The following is a 19,107-nucleotide window of genomic DNA, read 5'->3' as shown; positions in this document are numbered from 1 at the left end:
CCTTTCCTCCCTATCTCTTCGCGCATTGAAAGCGATGATTTCCTCTCTTAGTACGGTCTTTAGCGCTTCCCAGAACGGTGAGACCTCCCCGTTCTGGTTGTTCTCTGTGTACTCTGCTATGGCCCGCGATATCCTTTCGTTGAAGGCCTTGTCAGCTAGTAGGGCAACGTCCAACCTCCATGTGGGGCGTTGGGCCCTGCCTGTCTCCAGCCTCACGTCCATGTAGTGTGGAACGTGGTCTGATATCACAATTGCGGAGTATTCCACTTTGTCTATCCCCGGAAGCACCGTTTCCCCCACCACAAAGAAGTCAATTCTGGTGTATACGTTGTGTACTGGAGAGAAGAAGGAGAATTCCTTCTCCCCCGGGTGGGTGAACCTCCAGGGTCCACCGCTCCCATCTGCTCCATAAAGTGACTGAGTTCCCTTGCCATGCTTGAGGTTTTCCCCGTTTTGGGGTTTGATCTGTCTGTCTTTGGATCCTGTACACAGTTGAAGTCCCCCCCCCATGATTAGTCGATGCGTCGCTATGTCAGGGATTTCTGCTATGGGCTTCTTGATGAAGCTCGTGTCGTCCCAGTTGGGTGCGTACACGTTAACCAGTACTACCGGTGCCCCATCCAGGGCCCCGCTGACCATGACGTACCGTCCCTCCGGGTCCGTAACCGTCTTTGTCGCCCTAAACATCATCCTCTTGCCTATCAGTATCGCCACCCCCCTGGCCCTTGTCCCATAGCAGGAATGGTAGGTTTGTCCCACCCAGCCCTTTCTTACCCGCAGTCGGTCCTGCTCTCTCAGGTGTGTCTCTTGGGGGAAGACTATGTCGGCCTTCATATTTCTTAGGTGGGTGAGGACTCTGGATCTCTTCACTGGGCTGTTAAGTCCCCTTACGTTCCAGGTGATTATCCTGGTGGGGGGCTTCTGCCCCTCGCTCCTGTGGGATTAACCATACTTACCTGGTGGACGCGTCCCTGCCCTCTGGGGTTTCCCTTTGTTAGGGGGCCGTCCAGGATGGCCGCTGTCACTGCTCTCTCCATGCGGTCGGGTCCCTGCGCTCCGGGGTTTCCCTTTGTCCCGGGGGCACCCGACATGGCCACCCACTGTGCATCCGCCATGCGGGTAGTCCCCTGCACTCTGGGGTCTCCCTTCGCCCAGAGACCGTACTGGGGATGGGTGTTTGCAGCGATTCCTTGTTTCGAGCCCTTGGTTGAGGCACTTTGTAGCCCTATTCCTTTTCTAGCCTTGTTTGTCCCTCCTTCCCTGTGTCCCTCCTCCCCGGTCTCTTCCTCCCTGTGTCCCCCCCCCCGTCTCTCCCTTTCCCCCCCTCTCCTGTATACCCCTCCTTTGTCCCTCTTTCCCCTGTTCCTGTCCCCGTTTGCTCTCCCGCCTCTGTTGAGTGGTCCCCCCTACCCCCTACCTGGCACCTTCCCCCTTGTTGAGGGCGCGCTGCGGCCCTGCTTTGTTGCATGCCCCCGGCACTAGCTTTCCCGCTAGTATGGTGGCCCCCCTCTCGGGAGTTACTGTCTCGCTTCTCCCCTGCCCGGCCTCTACGGTTTTCTGCCCGCTCTTCCCCTATCCTACCCTGCACTCCTCATGCTTGCTCTCCCTTCTCCACTACTCTCGTTCCCTCGTGCTGGGGCCTGGCCTCCCACCTGAAGCGGTCCCTCGGGCAGTGGTTTGCTCTTTGTTCAGGGTGCTCTCGCCGTGGTGGGGGCAGGGGGGCCTGGCGGTGCCTCACCCCTCCCCTCCCCCCGTCGGCGTGTTGTCGCCCCTTGCCAGGGGCCCCTCATTTCTACCCTCACTGCTGGTTTTCCAGCCTGTGTGCCTCGACAAACTTGTTTGCTTCGGCGGGGGCGGTAAAGAAGTATTCTCTTTCTTGGTATGTGACCCAGAGTTTTGCTGGGTACAGCATACCAAAATGCACGTTGCTCTTGTGAAGACCTGCTTTCGCTCTATTGAACTCGGCCGTCTCCTGGCTAGGTCTGCCCCAATGTCCGCGTAAATTCTAATGGAGTGTCCTTCCCATTTGCAGGTTCTGTTTTTCCTGGCCCAGCGCAGGATTGTTTCCCTGTCTTGGTACCGGTGCAGTTTAGCTATAACTGCTCTCAGGTGTTCCCCTGCTTTGGGCTTCGGGCGCAGCGACCGGTGTACTCTGTCCATTTCTGGTGGGCTGGGAAAGGGTTTCTTCCCCACTAAGTTGCCCAGCATCTCAGCCACGTATGTCGTGGGGTTTCTACCCTCGATCCCCTCTGGTAGGCCCACTATCCTGACATTTTGCCTTCTCGAGCAGTTTTCCTGGTTGTCCACTCTGCCCTTCAGGCTCCCCTGTGTTGTGCCCAGTCTCGCCACCTCCCTCTCCAGGGCCGTGATCCAGTCGCTCACGTCAGTCGCTGCTTTCTCCAGCTCCTTGATGGTCGCCTCTTGGGCTTCCAGCTTCTCCCCTTGGGCGTCCAATTTCTCCTCTGCTCTGCCCAGGGCCTGCTGCACCTCCGCCAGGGCCTTGGCCATTGCTGCCTACACTGCGGCTTCTATGTCTGCCCAAGCCTCTGCCTTGTTTACCTGCTGATGTTCCCTCAGCGCCTCGGCAAAGGCTGCCTTCCAGTTCCAGCTCCCCCCTGGCCCCGGGGGAGAATGCACCTGTCTGCCCAGCTCTTTTTGATGCGGCGATACTTCCGTTCTGCTGCTTCGTGCGCTGATTAGCTCATCTGAACTGGCTCGCCTATTGCCCCGTCTGCCTTTGGTGCCCCTTCTCCCTCTGCTTTGGCTCCCTTCTGGCGTCTCCCCCTCCTCCACCCCCCCTTTCTTTTTTTTCCTTTCTCCCCCCCCCCCTTTCTTTCCCCCTTCCTTTTTTTTGTTTGTTTGTTTGTTTCTTCCCTTTTTCTTTTCCTCTCCCTTCTCTCCTTTACCAGTTTATTTTTCCTCTTTTATAAAATTCTTTTCAGGAGGACATGTTTTGGGTGAGAAAGAAAAAAGTGGCAAAAGTTATTTTTTCCTTTCTTTTTTTCCCTCACTCACCCAGGGTCGAGAGAGAGAGAGAGTGGCTTCTGGTCGGGAGTCCCTCTTTGTTCCTGCCTCGTGGTGGTTGCCGCCGGGGGTGGGGGAGGTCGGTCGGTCGGTCCCCGCTGCTTGGTTCCAGGCCGCCGCTCGTCATACCCTGTGCTTACCTGCTGTGGGGGGGGGTTGGTGTCGTCGGTCGCTCCTCCGTTCCTTCCTCCCTACAGGTTCGGGCCCCGCTTCGGTCCTGGCCGCCGCTTCGGTCCTGGCCGCCGCTTCGGTCCGGGCCGCCACTTGTCCTGTCCTGCGCTCTGCTGCCGTGCGTGGGGGGCGGGGTGCCGCAGCCGCCAGATCGCTCCGCTCCCGAGGGCCCAGTTCTCCTGCTCCCGATTTTGTGGGACTTTCTTTTTTTTTTTTTACGGAGACCCCTGAAAAAGCCCCGACTTCGTGGACCTGCGGGAGCCTTTTTGTTGCGACCGCTCCGCTCATGACTCCACCGGAAGTCCTGCAGTAATTTTCTTGAAGAGCGATTTTCGGATGAAAATTGGGAGATTCTGGACCACGAACAGAAACCTTGGCAACGCCGTCATTTTTACTGTATGTACCCACCCCGCCAGCGACAGTGGCAGCACTTCCCACCTCCTGATATCTGCTTCACCAGCTGAGCAAGGTTCAACCTATGCAGCTGTGCCCAGCCCCACGTCACCTGGATGCTAAAGTATCTAAAGCTCGCCCCCACCACCCTGAACTGCAAGTCCCCTAAGCATCCCTCCTGCCCTCTCATCTCAATCGGGAACACCTCGCTCTTTCCATATTCAACCTGTGCCCGGAGAACTGGCCAAACTCCTCCAAAATGCCCATAACGTCCCTGATACTGCCCAATGGGTCTGGGTCTGTGATATGTAACAACAGGTCATCCACATACAATGAGTCCCTGCGCTCAACACCCCACTGCTCAATCCCTCTCCAGCCCTTGGAAGCCCTAAGCACTATTTCCAATGGCTCTATCGACAAGGCAGAAAGCAACGGGGAGAGCGGGCACCCTGCCTTGTCCCTCGATGCAGCCCAAAATACCCCGAACTCACCCGGTTTGTCCGCACACATGTGACCTGTGCTTTGTACAGCAGCCGGACCCAGTCCACAAACCCCTGTCCGAACCCCAACCATCCCAACACCTCTAGCAGGTACTCCCACTCCACCTGATCGAATGCCTTCTCTGGGTCCATTGCCATCACTACCTCTACCTCCTGCCCCTACGAAGGCATCACGATTACATTGAGCGGCCTCCCCACGTTTGCCGTCAACTGCCTTCCCTCCATAAACCCTGTTTGATCCTCGCTTATCACCCCCGGGACGCAGTCCTCTATTTGCGAGGCCAACACCTTGGCATCTACATTCAATAACGATATTGAGCGGTACGGCCAACACTGCTCTGGATCTTTGGCCATTTTTAGTATCAGGGAGATGGAAGCCTGCGACAATGTAGGGGGTGTTCCCTCCTCTCCCTTGCTTCATTATACGCCCCCACCAGCAGTGGCCCCAGGTCTGCCCCAAACTTTTAAAAAATAAATTTAGAATACCCAATTAATTTTTTTCCAATTAAAGGGCAATTTAGCGTGGCCAACCCACCTACCCTGCATATCTTTGGGTTGTGGGGACGAAACCCACACAAACACGGGAAGAATGTGCAAACTCCACACGGACAGTGACCCAGAGCTGGGATCGAATCTGGGACCTCGGCGCCATGCGCCTCAAACCTTTTACAAAACTCCACTGGAAACCCATCCGGCCCTGGGACCGGCCCTGCCTGCATCGCCCCCATATAGTTCATTACATCCCTCAACCCAATTGGGGCCCCCAATCCCTGAACCTGATCCTCTGCTACCTTGGGAAACTCCAGCCTCTCTAAAACCCACCACATTCCCATGTTTGGTCCTCACTCTCCTTCCGGTCCATTGTCCCTCAGAAACTTCATTGCTTCTTCTGGTGTGCTGAAATAATACTCACGCTTTTGGAAAATCACCCACAGGCGAGCTGGGTACAATACTCCGAACTTCACCCCCGTTTGACCCAGTTAAACCTGGCCCTCTACATTCACCCCATGGTGCGGGATTACAAAAGAACAAAGAAAACTACAGCACAGGACCAGGCCCTTCAGCCCTCCAAGTCCGTGCCTACCATGCTGCCTCTCACTAATACGTCCATTTGCTTCCAAATGGGAGTAGATCCTGTCTCGAAGAATACTCTCCAGTAATTTTCCTACCATTGACGTAAGGCACACCGGCCTGTAATTCCCTGGATTATCCTTGCTACCCTTCTTAAACAAAGGAACAACATTGGCTATTCTCCAGTCCTCCGGGACATCACCTGAAGGTAGTGAGGATCCAAAGATTTCTGTCAAGGCCTCAGCAATTTCCTCTCTTGCCTCCTTCAGTATTCTGTGATGGATCCCATCAGGCCCTGGGGACTTATCTACCTTAATATTTTTCAAGACGCCCAACACCTCGTCTTTTTGGATGATTCACATCTCTGAACATAATAATGATAAAGGTTCTACTCTGAGTGGTCACCGCTCAGTTACTCATCTCTGTTTAGAGGCTGTTTAACATTTAAGGATTTGGCAAAAAGACTGATTGAGCTTGGGGTAAATTCCTGCAGGATTGCAGGGATTTATGTCCCCTGGCTATTAACACTCTAGTTGCTGAAAGCACATTATGTAGATGGGAAACCATGGCCAGGCTGTGCCCTCTGAGAAGTGATGGTGGGGGCACAGACTGGAGGTAAAGGTTATGGCATTGGGGGTTCAATCTGCCACGGTGGGGAGGGTCGGGTGGGGAGGGTCGGGAGGGGAGGGTCGGGTGGGGAGGGTCGGGAGGGGAGGGTCGGGTGGGGAGGGTCGGGTGGAGAAGGTCGGGTGGGGAGGGTCGGGTGGGGAGGGTCGGGTGGGGAGGGTCGGGTGGGGAGGGAGGGTCGGGTCGGGTGGGGAGGGTCGGGTAGGGAGGGTCGGGTGGGGAGAGTCAGGTGGGGAGGGTCGGGTGGGGAGGGTCGGGTGGAGAAGGTCGGGTGGGGAGAGTCGGGTGGGTAGGGTCGGGTGGGGAGAGTCGGGTGGGTAGGGTCGGGTGGGGAGAGTCGGGTGGGGAGAGTCGGGTGGGGAGGGTTGGGTGGGGAGGGAGGGGAGGGTCGGGTGGGGAGGGTCGGGTTGAGAGGGTCGGGTGGGGAGGGTCCTAAACGACCCCCTTATGGACTGACCTCATTAACGTTACACCCCTGTATGCTTCACCCGATGCGGATGTTTATGTAGTGACATTGTATACCTTGTGTTGCCCTGTTATGTATTTTCATTTATTTCCTTTTCTTTTCATGTACTTCATGATCTGTTGAACTGCTCACAGAAAAATACTTTTCACTGTACCTCGGTACACGTGACAGTAAACAAATCCAATCCAAATCCAATTTCCTACCTCTTAAATGTGTGTTCCCTGGTTATTGACCCCACTACTAAGGGGAAAAGTTCCTTCCTATCTACCCCTATCTGTGGCCCCCATAATTTTCTACACTTGAATCAGCCCACACCCCCAGCCTCCTCTACTCCAAGGAGAACAATCCCAGCCTAACCAGCCTCTCTTCATCGCTGAAACACTCCAGTCCAGGCAATATCCTGGTGAATCTCCTCTGCAACCTCTCTAGTGCAATCACATCCTTCCTGTAGTGTGGCGACCAGAACTGCACACAGTACTCTAGCTGTGGCCTACCGAGTGTTTTATATAGCTCCATCGTAACCTCCTTGTTCTTATATTCCAAGCCTCGGTTAACAAGTCTGGGCACCCTTGACTCTGTCTCCCACCACTGGTTGCTGGGACCTGTCTCAGTTCAGTCTGGTGATGATGGTACTCTAATTTTCCATACTTAATGTCTCCCCTCCACACGACCCGATTACCTCTGGAGCGGGAAAGCCTTCCCGCCCTGGCGTCTATTGAAGCCTTTAAGCCTACTTAAGGGCCACATCTCGCTGCTGCTGGCGTGAGAAGGGTCTCATGGGTTGAATGGCCTCAGTCCGTGTTGTCATTGCGAAGACCCTAGAGAACATTAAGAAGTCTTTGCAGTATCACATTCAGTAATCCTGGGCAATTCTTTAACTTTTTCTAGCGGCCTGGACAACAAGTGCTCCGTGTACCCTCTGACCTTTGACAAAAACGAGAGCATGGCAGCCAAGAAGAAGTCTGTTGCGATGCACACAAATTACTTGTCTGCCTGTAGCTTCACCAATTCTGATATGCAGGTAAGGCTAATGTGTTACAGCATTTTCCAAATGTGGTTTACTCCCATCTCCAACCATGAGGGGAAGGTGATCAGGACATAAAAGCCACGTTCAAGAAAATACTTTTGGGCCCATTCTTCTAGTGTTGTGGCTTTGCCCTTATAAAATGCAACTCCTTGCACCAGGTGGACTGGAACAACAGAAAAATGCAGCTTACTCGAGGGAAGTTAGGGACAGACAACAAACCCTGGACATGTCAGCAACACCACACTTCCTACGAAAGAATAATAATAGAACGCACCCTCGTTTCAAACATCTTCATACTTCTGCCTCTCTGTAGTCCTAAATACCTCCTTTTGCGGCTCAATTTTTATTTAGTAACACTCATGTGAAACACTTTAGGATGTTTAAACACTTTCTGTGTGTGTGCGTGCGTGCATGTTTGTGTCTCCCTTGGAGAATGGATGTGGAGTATTTGCAGGCTGATTAATACAATAGCCTGCTTTGAGCTGAGTGAGCACGTCTTCCACAGCCAACAAGTCTGGAGCGGGACTTGGATCCAGGCCCCTCTGATTCGGCAGAAGGAGCACTACCAACTTGGACTACTTAAAGGTGCTATTTAAATGCACGCTGTTATTGTTTCAAACTGCTTACTCATTTAAATTACACTGTGTTGAAGCAATATTCAAGGGTTACCTTATTTGCACCATTTAATTGAATATCTTGCATAACTCACCGAGGTCCTTCCTCAATCCTCTGGGCTCACCACAACCCCCCTCTATAGTATAAGTGGGATTGGCCTTGTTCTGCTCTGCAGCTCCTTGTGTTGACCAGAATTAAACACAGTCCTGAGAAATGGATTTTTGCAATGCATTGTACAAACTCAACATGTTCCTGATAATTCAAAGTCACTTCATTTGAATTACTGGATAATTCAGACTTGACTGGCACGGCTCAAGCCTCGATTGCAATTTTCACACCAATCAACTCATTTGAAGCTTTAGCAGAAAAAAATTACTTTGAGGTATCCAATTCTTCTCACTACACTTCCCGACAGTCTTTGTTTTTTTAAAATAGATTCTCACCATTGTCCTCACATGGGGCGGGATTCTCCGTCCCACCTGCCGGAAATTCGGCAGGGCGGGAATTGCGCTGCGGCGGTCGGCGGGCCCCCCTGGCGATTCTCCGACCCGCGATGGGCCGAAGTCCTGCTCGTTCTATGCAGGTCCCTCCGGCGTAAATTGAAGTTGGTCCCTTACCGGCGGGACCTGGCAGCGCGGGCGGGCTCCGGGGTCCTGGGGGGGGCGTGGGGGGATCTGGCCCCGGGGGGGTGCCCCCACAGAGGCCTGGCCCGCGATCGGGTCCCACCGATCCGCGGACGGGCCTGTGCCGTGGGGGCACTCTATTCCTACGCGCCGGCCGTGAAAGCCTCCGCGATGGCCGACGCTTAGGTGAACCCCCCTGCGCATGCGCGGGGATGATGTCAGCAGCCGCTGACGCTCCTGCGCATGCGCGGACCCGCGTCGGCCGGTGGAGTCCCTTCGGCCCCGGCTGGCGCGGCGCCAAAGGCTTCCATGCCGGCGGGGCGCCAACTACTCCGGGACGGGCCTCGCCCCTGAAGGTGCGGAGGATTCCGTACCTTTGGGGCGGCTTGACACCGGAGTGGTTCACGACACTCCGTCCCGCCGGGACCCCCCGCCCCGCTGGGAAGGGAGAATCCCACCCATGGGAAGTGAAGGGTCACCCACTGTTCTCAAACGTCATTCCAATTCCCTCTTGCCAGTTCATGTCTGTTTATTGGCCCAGAATTTGCAGAAGTGGGGCATCTTACCACATGTCCTATTAGTTAGAATTTTACCCTCACTGTTCAGCTCAAAGAATTTTCCCTACAAGTTGCTGGAAATGCAAACTGCTAACAACACATTGGTGAATGAAAGAACCAACAGTCAAGCTCCTTAACCATCAGGATATCAGGATTGAGAAAGAAGCAGAGGAACGCAGCGTGAATAAGGGACAGAAAGAAAAACAAAGAGTGGGAAAGAAGGATTTAATTAAGGGAGAGGGATGAAAGAGGCAGCAAGGAAAAGTAAGAAAAAAATGATGAATTTAAACAATCTCTGTGAACCTGTAGGTAGCGCTACCTGTTCTGGGTTGGATAGATTGAGTAGCATTGCAGATACATAAATCTCCTCATTAAAAGATAGCTTTGTTGTCAAGGGATCTCCAGGTATGTTGCTGCAGTGACGTCAGAGCTGGTGTGGTCCCTTCTGACAAGTGGTTCAAAACTGCAGTTTTCAGTCATCACAGTGGAGGCAACAGTGAGAATGGAATTGATAGCATGGGCAGAGCTGATTTCTATTTTAATAAACATAACTTGTGTGGAACATCATACCAACTGCTTTCACACACAAGCCAGTTCGCCACCTTTGTGCTAGGGGCTTGGACGGGGCAGAGTTTGTAAGGAGCGTGGAGGAGTGCTTCTTAAAACAATATGTAGATAGTCCAGAACAAAGAACAAAGAACAAAGAAATGTACAGCACAGGAACAGGCCCTTCGGCCCTCCAAGCCCGTGCCGACCATACTGCCCGACTAAACTACAATCTTCTACACTTCCTGGGTCCGTATCCTTCTATTCCCATCCTATTCATATATTTGTCAAGATGCCCCTTAAATGTCCCTATCGTCCCTGCCTCCACTACCTCCTCCGGTAGTGAGTTCCAGGCACCCACTACCCTCTGCGTAAAAAACTTGCCTCGTACATCTACTCTAAACCTTGCCCCTCTCACCTTAAACCTATGCCCCCTAGTAATTGACCCCTCTACCCTGGGGAAAAGCCTCTGACTATCCACTCTGTCTATGCCCCTCATAATTTTGTATACCTCTATCAGGTCGCCCCTCAACCTCCTTCGTTCCAGTGAGAACAAACCGAGTTTATTCAATCGCTCCTCATAGCTTATGCCCTCCATACCAGGCAACATTCTGGTAAATCTCTTCTGCACCCTCTCTAAAGCCTCCACATCCTTCTGGTAGTGTGGCGACCAGAATTGAACACTATACTCCAAGTGTGGCCTAACTAAGGTTCTATACAGCTGCAACATGACTTGCCAATTCTTATACTCAATGCCCCGGCCAATGAAGGCAAGCATGCCGTATGCCTTCTTGACTACCTTCTCCACCTGTGTAGCCCCTTTCAGTGATCTGTGGACCTGTACTCCTAGATCTCTTTGACTTTCAATACTCTTGAGGGTTCTACCATTCACTGTATATTCCCTACCTGCATTAGCCCTTCCAAAATGCATTACCTCACATTTGTCCAGGTTAAACTCCATCTGCCATCTCTCCGCCCAAGTCTCCAGACAATCTAAATCCTGCTGTATCCTCAGACAGTCCTCATCGCTATCCGCAATTCCACCAACCTTTGTGTCGTCTGCAAACTTACTAATCAGACCAGTTACATTTTCCTCCAAATCATTTATATATACTACAAAGAGCAAAGGTCCCAGCACTGATCCCTGTGGAACACCACTGGTCACAGCCCTCCAATTAGAAAAGCATCCCTCCATTGCTACCCTCTGCCTTCTATGGCCTAGCCAGTTCTGTATCCACCTTGCCAGTTCACCCCTGATCCCGTGTGACTTCACCTTTTGTACTAGTCTACCATGAGGGACCTTGTCAAAGGCCTTACTGAAGTCCATATAGACAACATCTACTGCCCTACCTGCATCAATCATCTTAGTGACCTCCTCGAAAAACTCTATCAAGTTAGTGAGACACGACCTCCCCTTCACAAAACCGTGCTGCCTCTCACTAATACGTCCATTTGCTTCCAAATGGGAGTAGATCCTGTCTCGAAGAATTCTCTCCAGTAATTTCCCTACCACTGAAGTAAGGCTCACCGGCCTGTAGTTCCCGGGATTATCCCTGCCACCCTTCTTAAACAGAGGAACAACATTGGCTATTCTCCAGTCCTCCGGGACATCCCCTGAAGACAGCGAGGATCCAAAGATTTCTGTCAAGGCCTCAGCAATTTCCTCTCCAGCCTCCTTCAGTATTCTGGGGTAGATCCCATCCGGCCCTGGGGACTTATCTACCTTAATATTTTTTAAGACACCCAACACCTCGTCTTTTTGGATCACAATGTGACCCAGGCTATCTACACCCCCTTCTCCAGACTCAACATCTACCAATTCCTTCTCTTTGGTGAATACTGATGCAAAGTATTCATTTAGTACCTCGCCCATTTCCTCTGGCTCCACACATAGATTCCCTTGCCTATCCTTCAGTGGGCCAACCCTTTCCCTGGCTACCCTCTTACTTTTTATGTAAGTGTAAAAAGCCTTGGGATTTTCCTTAACCCTATTTGCCAATGCCTTTTCATGACCCCTTCTAGCCCTCCTGACTCCTTGCTTAAGTTCCTTCCTACTTTCCTTATATGCCACACAGGCTTCGTCTGTTCCCAGCCTTTTAGCCCTGACAAATGCCTCCTTTTTCTTTTTGACGAGGCCTACAATATCACTCGTCATTCAAGGTTCCCGAAAATTGCCGTATTTATCTTTCTTCCTCACAGGAACATGCCTGTCCTGTATTCCTTTCAACTGACACTTGAAAGCCTCCCACATGTCAGATGTTGATTTGCCCTCAAACATCCGCCCCCAATCTATGTTCTTCAGTTCCCGCCTAATATTGTTATAATTAGCCTTCCCCCAATTTAGCACATTCATCCTCGGACCACTCTTATCCTTGTCCACCAGTACTTTAAAACTTACTGAATTGTGGTCACTGTTACCGAAATGCTCCCCTACTGAAACATCTACCACCTGGCCGGGCTCATTCCCCAATACCAGGTCCAGTACCGCCCCTTCCCTAGTTGGACTGTTTACATATTGTTTTAAGAAGCCCTCCTGGATGCTCCTTACAAACTCTGCCCCGTCTAAGCCCCTGGCACTAAGTGAGTCCCAGTCAATATTGGGGAAGTTGAAGTCTCCCATCACCACAACCCTGTTGTTTTTACTCTTTTCCAAAATCTGTCTACCTATCTGCTCCTCTATCTCCCGCTGGCTGTTGGGAGGCCTGTAGTATACCCCCAACATTGTGACTGCACCCTTCTTATTCCTGATCTCTACCCATATAGCCTCACTGCCCTCTGAGGTGTCCTCTCGCTGTATAGCTGTGATACTCTCCTGAACAAGTAGCGCAACTCCGCCTCCCCTTTTACATCCCCCTCTATCCCGCCTGAAACATCTAAATCCTGGAACGTTTAGCTGCCAATCCTGCCCTTCCCTCAACCAGGTCTCTGTAATGGCAACAACATCATAGTTCCAAGTAGTAATCCAAGCTCTAAGTTCATCTGCCTTACCCGTAATGCTCCTTGCATTAAAACATATGCACTTCAGGCCACCAGACCCGCTGTGTTCAGCAACTTCTCCCCGTCTGCGCTGCCTCAGAGCCACACTGTCCCTATTCCCTAGTTCTCCCTCAATGCTCTCACCTTCTGACCTATTGCTCCCGTGCCCACCCCCCTGCCATACTAGTTTAAACCCTCCCGTGTGACACTAGCAAACCTCGCGGCCAGGATATTTATGCCTCTCCGGTTTAGATGCAACCCGTCCATCTTATACAGGTCACACCTGCCCCGGAAGAGCTCCCAGTGGTCCAGATAACAGAAACCCTCCCTCCTACACCAGCTGTTTAGCCACGTGTTTGTCTGCTCTATCTTCCTATTTCTAGCCTCACTGGCACGTGGCACAGGGAGTAATCCCGAGATTACAACCCTCGAGGTCCTGTCTTTTAACTTTCTGCCTAGCTCCCTGAACTCCTGCTGCAGGACCTCATGCCCCTTCCTGCCTATGTCGTTAGTACCAATATGTACAACGACCTCTGCCTGTTTGCCCTCCCCCTTCAGGATTCCCTCTACCCGTTCGGAGACATCCTGGACCCTGGCACCAGGGAGGCAACATACCATCCTGGAGTCTCTTTCACGTCCACAGAAGCGCCTATCTGTGCCCCTGACTATAGAGTCCCCTATAACTATTACTCTTCTGCGCTTTGACCCTCCCTTCTGAACATCAGAGCCAGCCGTGGTGCCACTGCTCTGGCTGCTGCTGTTTTCCCCTGATAGGCTATCCCCCCCGACAGTATCCAAAGGGGTATATCTGTTCGAGAGGGGGACAACCACAGGGGATTCCTGCACTGACTGCCTGCCCTTTCTGGTGGTCACCCATTTCTCTGCCTGCACCTTGGGTGTGACCACACTTACATAACTGCGATCTATGACGCTTTCCGCCACCTGCATGCTCCTAAGTGCATCCAATTGCTGCTCCAACCGAACCATGCGGTCTGTGAGGAGCTGCAGTTGGGTGCACTTTCTGCAGATGAAGCCATCCGGGACACTGGAAGCCTCCCGGACCTGCCACATCTCACAGTCAGAGCACAGCACCCCTCTAACTGACATTGCGTCAATTAATTAAAATTAAAATTTGTCTTTTTTTTTTTTAATACTTTTTTTAAATTTCAAAGTTACTGTCAACTATCTGTTTCCTAGCACTAGATTTCTAATAGAAATGCGATAGCTAACTGTAATATTCTCCGATCTCTGGCTTAGATATCCTCTAAATTATAATTAAGTTATTATGTTTAATTAGATCCCAAATACTCAAAACAATTTAGGTTAGAATCCCAACCAGCCACTCAGGTCACAGCTTTTCTGTGATGTCACTTCAGTTTCCCCCCGACACACACAATTTGAAAAACAGGTATAAAAGTAAAAATCACTTGCTTACCTTCTGAGATGTTCTCAGGTTCCCTCGCTGACAGAGACTGCTCCTCCACCTCCAATCCTTGACCTGCACAATGCTAATAATATAATAATATAATATGGCACTTACCTTACACCAATGGGTCTTATTATTAGGTTAGAGGAGGAGGGCGGGTGGGAGACACTACACGTGTAGTGTCTCGGGTTTCCTCTCCACCAGAATTTATTGGGGGGGGGGGGGGGCACTTGCCAGAGGTCGAACTTCCGGTTCCCGCCGAAATCCAAAGGGCTGCTCCTGCAAAGGTAAGTGCTTTTAAACTAACTACTCACCTCCCAGAAGGCCCCTGCGCACCGCTGCCGCCGAAATCCAAAGGGCTGCTCCTGCAAAGGTAAGTGCTTTTAAATTCACTACTCACCTCCAAGAAGGCCCCTGCGCACCGCTGCCGCCGAAATCCAAAGGGCTGCTCCTGCAAAGGTAAGTGCTTTTAAATTCACTACTCACCTCCAAGAAGGCCCCTGCGCACCGCTGCCGCCGAAATCCAAAGGGCTGCTCCTGCAAAGGTAAGTGCTTTTAAACTAACTACTCACCTCCCAGAAGGCCCCTGCGCACCGCTGCCGCCGAAATCCAAAGGGCTGCTCCTGCAAAGGTAAGTGCTTTTAAATTCACTACTCACCTCCAAGAAGGCCCCTGCGCACCGCTGCCGCCGAAATCCAAAGGGCTGCTCCTGCAAAGGTAAGTGCTTTTAAATTCACTACTCACCTCCAAGAAGGCCCCTGCGCACCGCTGCTGCCGAAATCCGAAAGTCCAACTAGGGATGGGGCTGTACAGGACCTGGTATTGGGGAATGAGCCCAGCCAGATGGTAGAGGTTTCAGTAGGGGAGCATTTCGGGAACAGTGACCACAATTCAGTAAGTTTTAAAGTGCTGGTGGATGAGGATAAGAGTGGTCCTAGGGTGAATGTGCTAAATTGGGGGAAGGCTAATTATAACAATATTAGGCGGGAACTGAAGAACCTAGATTGGGGGCGGATGTTTGAGGGTAAATCAACATCTGACATGTGGGAGGCTTTCAAATGTCAGTTAAAAGGAATTCAGGACCGGCATGTTCTTGTGAGGAAGAAGGATAAATATGGCAAATTTCGGGAACCTTGGATAATGAGATATTGTAGGCCTCGTCAAAAAGAAAAAGGAGGCATTTGTCAGGGCTAGAAGGCTGGGAACAGCAAAGCCTTTGTGGAATATAAAGAAAGTAGGAAGGAACTTAAGCAAGGAGTCAGGAGGGCTAAAAGGGGTCATGAAAAGTCATTGGCAAATAGGGTTAAGGAAATTCCCAAGGCTTTTTACACGTACATAAAAAGCAAGAGGGTAGCCAGGGAAAGGGTTGGCCCATTGAAGGACAGAGGAGGGAATCTATATGTGGAGCCGGAGGAAATGGGCGAGGTACTAAATGAATACTTTGCATCAGTATTCACCAAAGAGAAGGAATTGGTGGATGTTGAGTCTGGAGAAGGGTGTGTAGATAGCCTGGGTCACATTGAGATCCAAAAAGACGAGGTGTTGGGCGTCTTGAAAAATATTAAGGGAGATAAGTCCCCAGGGCCTGATGGGATCTACCCCAGAATACTTAAGGAGGCAAGAGAAGAAATTGCCGAGGCCTTGACAGAAGTCTTTGGATCCTCACTGTTTTCAGGTGATGTCCCGGAGGACTGGAGAATAGCCAATGTTGTTCCTTTGTTTAAGAAGGGTAGCAAGGATAATCCAGGGAATTACAGGCCGGTGAGCCTTACATCAGTGGTAGGGAAATTACTGGAGAGAATTCTTCGAGACAGGACCTACTCCCATTTGGAAGCAAGTGGATGTATTAGCGAGAGGCAGCATGGTTTTGTGAAGGGGAGGTCGTGCCTCACTAACTTGATAGAGTTTTTCGAGGAGGTCACAAAAATAATTGATGCAGGTAGGGCAGTGGATGGTGTCTATATGGACTTCAGTAAGGCCTTTGACAAGGTCCCCCATGGCATACTGGTACAAAAGGTGAAGTCACACGGGATCAGAGGTGAGCTGGCAAGATGGATACAGAACTGGCTAGGTTATAGAAGGCAGAGAGTAGCAATGGAAGGGTGCTTTTCTGATTGGAGGGCCTATGCCTAGTGGTGTTCCACAGGGGTCAGTGCTGGGACCTTTGCTGTTTGTAGTATATATAAATGATTTGGAGGAAAGTGTAATTGGTCTGATTAGAAAGTTTGCAAACGACACAAAGGTTGGTGGATTTCGGATAGCGATGAGGACTGTCAGAGGATACAGCAGGATTTAGATCGTTTGGAGACTTGGGCGGATAGATGGCAGTTGGAGTTTAATCCGGACAAATGTGGGATAATACATTTTGGAAGGTCTAATACAGGTAGGGAATATACAGTGAATGGTAGAACCCTCAGGAGTATTGACAATCAGAGAGATCTAGGTGTACAGGTCCACAGGTCACTGAAAGGGGCAACACAGGTGGAGAAGGTAGTCAAGAAGGCATACGGCATGCTTGCCTTCATTGGCTGGGGCATTGAGTATAAAAATTGGCAAGTCATGTTGCAGCTGTATAGAACTTTAGTTAGGCCACACTTGGAGTATAGTGTTCAATTCTGGTCGCCACACTGCCAGAAGGATGTGGGGGCTTTAGAGAGGGTGCAGAAGACATTTACCAGGATGTTGTCTGGTTTGGCTGGCATTAGCTATGAGGAGAGATTGAATAACTTGGTTTGTTCTCCCTGGAACGACGGAGGTTGAGGGGTGACCAGATAGGGGTCTCTAAAATTATGAGGGGCATAAACAGGGTGGATAGTCAAAGGCTTTTTCCCAGGGTAGAGGGGTCAATTACTAGGGGCATAGGTTTAAGGTGCGAGGGGCAAGGTTTAGAGGAGATGTACGAGGCAAATGTTTTACACAGAGGGTAGTGGGTGCCTGGAACTCGCTGCCGGAGGAGTTGGTGGAAGCAGGGACGATAGTGACATTTAAGGGGCATCTTGACAAATACATGAATAGAGGGATACGGACCCCGGAAGTGTAGAAGATTTTAGTTTAGACGGGCAACATGGTCGCCGCAGGCTTGGACGGCCGAAGGGCCCGTTCCTGTGCTGTACTTTTCTTTTGTCTTTGTTCTTTTACATTGGCAGCATATCCTGGCTTCACTGTGAACACACTGACGTGAGCCTTGCCCGTTTTCTACTTCTGTTGCATCTACACTCAAAACGTCAGCGTGCCAACATGGAATTAAAAAAGAAAATTGAGAACAAAGAACAAAGAAAATTACAGCACAGGAACAGGCCCTTCGGCCCTCCCAGCCTGCGCCGATCCAGATCCTTTATCTAAACCTGTCTCTATTTTCCAAGGATCTACTTCCCTCTGTTCCCCGTCGGTTCATATATCTGTCTAGATGCATCTTAAATGATGCTATTGTGCCCGCCTCTACCAGCTCCACTGGCAAAGCGTTCCAGGCACCCACCACCCTCTGCGTAAAAAACTTCCCATGCACATCTCCCTTAAACTTTCCCCCTCTCACCTTAAAATCGTGACCCCTTGTAATTGACACCCCCACTCTTGGAAAAAGCTTGTTGCTATCCACCCTGTCCATACCTCTCATAATTTTGTAGACCTCAATCAGGTCCCCCCACAACCTCCGTCTTTCCAACGAAAACAATCCTAATCTACTCAACCTTTCTTCATAGCTAGCACCCTCCATACCAGGCAACATCCTGGTGAACCTCCTCTGCACCTTCTCTAAAGCATCCACATCCTTCTGGTAATGTGGCGACCAGAACTGCACGCAGTATTCCAAATGTGGCCTAACCAAAGTACTATACAACTGTAACATGACCTTCCGACTCAATACCCCGTCCGATGAAGGCAAGCATGCTGTATGCCTTCTTGACCACTCTATCGACCTGCGTTGCCACCTTCAGGGTACAATGGACCTGAACTCCCAGATCTCTCTGTACGTCAATTTTCCCCAAGACTCTTCCATTGACGTATAGTCCGCTCTTGAATTAGATCTTCCAAAATTCATCCCCTCGCATTTGCCTGGATGGAACTCCATCTGCCATTTCTCTGCCCAACTCTCCAATCTGTTTATATTTTGCTGTATTCTCTGACAGTCCTCTTCGCTATCTGCAACTCCACCAATCTTAGTATCATCTGCAAACTTGCTAGTCAGGCCACCTATACCTTCGTCCAGATCATTTATGTATATCACAAACAACAGTGGTCCGAGCACAGATCCCTGTGGAACACCACTAGTCACCTTTCTCCGTTTTGAGACACTCCCTTCCACCACTACTCTCTGTCTCCTGTTGCCCAGCCAGTTCTTTATCCATCTAGCTAGTACACCCTGAACCCCACACGACTTCACTTTTTCCATCCACCTGCCATGGGAAACTTTATCAAACGTCTTACTGAAGTCCATGTATATGACATCTACAGCCCTTCCCTCATCAATTAACGTCACTTCCTCAAAGAATTCTATTAGGTTTGTAAGACATGACCTTCCCTGCACAAAACCATGCTGCCTATCACTGATAAGTTTATTTTCTTCCAAATGTGAATAGATCCTATCCCTCAGTATCTTCTCCAACAGTTTGCCTACCACTGACGTCAAGCTCACAGGTCTATAATTCCCTGGATTATCCCTGCTACCCTTCTTAAACAAAGGGACAACATTAGCAATTCTCCAGTCCTCCAGGACCTCACCCGTGCTCAAGGATACTGCAAAGATATCTGTTAAGGCCCCAGCTATTTCTTCCCTCGCTTCCCTCAGTAACCTGGGATATATCCCATCCGGACCTGGGGACTTGTCCACCTTAATGCCTTTTAGAATACCCAAAACTTCCCTCTTCCTTATGCCGACTTGACCTAGAGCATTTAAACATCCATCCTTAGCCTCAACATCCGTCATGTCCCTCTCCTTGGTGAATACCGATGCAAAGTACTCATTAAGAATCTCACCCATTTCCTCTGACTCCACGCATAAATTCCCTCTTTTGTCTTTGAGTGGGCCAATCCTTTCTCTAGTTACCCTCTTGCTCCTTATATACGAATAAAAGGCTTTGGGATTTTCCT

General features: G+C 50.7%; 1 protein-coding gene across 1 annotated transcript in view; it reads left to right on the top strand.

Annotated features, from left to right (window-relative positions):
- gnb5b (guanine nucleotide binding protein (G protein), beta 5b) overlaps nucleotides 1-19,107 on the top strand; it is a 138,916-nt gene that overhangs the window by 44,056 nt on the left and 75,753 nt on the right. Inside the window, exon 5 of the mRNA XM_072470644.1 lies at nucleotides 7,141-7,273. Within this exon, the coding sequence (XP_072326745.1) occupies nucleotides 7,141-7,273 (133 nt within the window). The remainder of the gene's footprint in view (nucleotides 1-7,140; nucleotides 7,274-19,107) is intronic.

Source organism: Scyliorhinus torazame, chromosome 12 (assembly GCF_047496885.1).
Source record: "Scyliorhinus torazame isolate Kashiwa2021f chromosome 12, sScyTor2.1, whole genome shotgun sequence".
Taxonomy (NCBI): Eukaryota; Metazoa; Chordata; class Chondrichthyes; order Carcharhiniformes; family Scyliorhinidae; genus Scyliorhinus; species Scyliorhinus torazame.
This window is presented reverse-complemented; position numbering and strand designations above follow the sequence as displayed.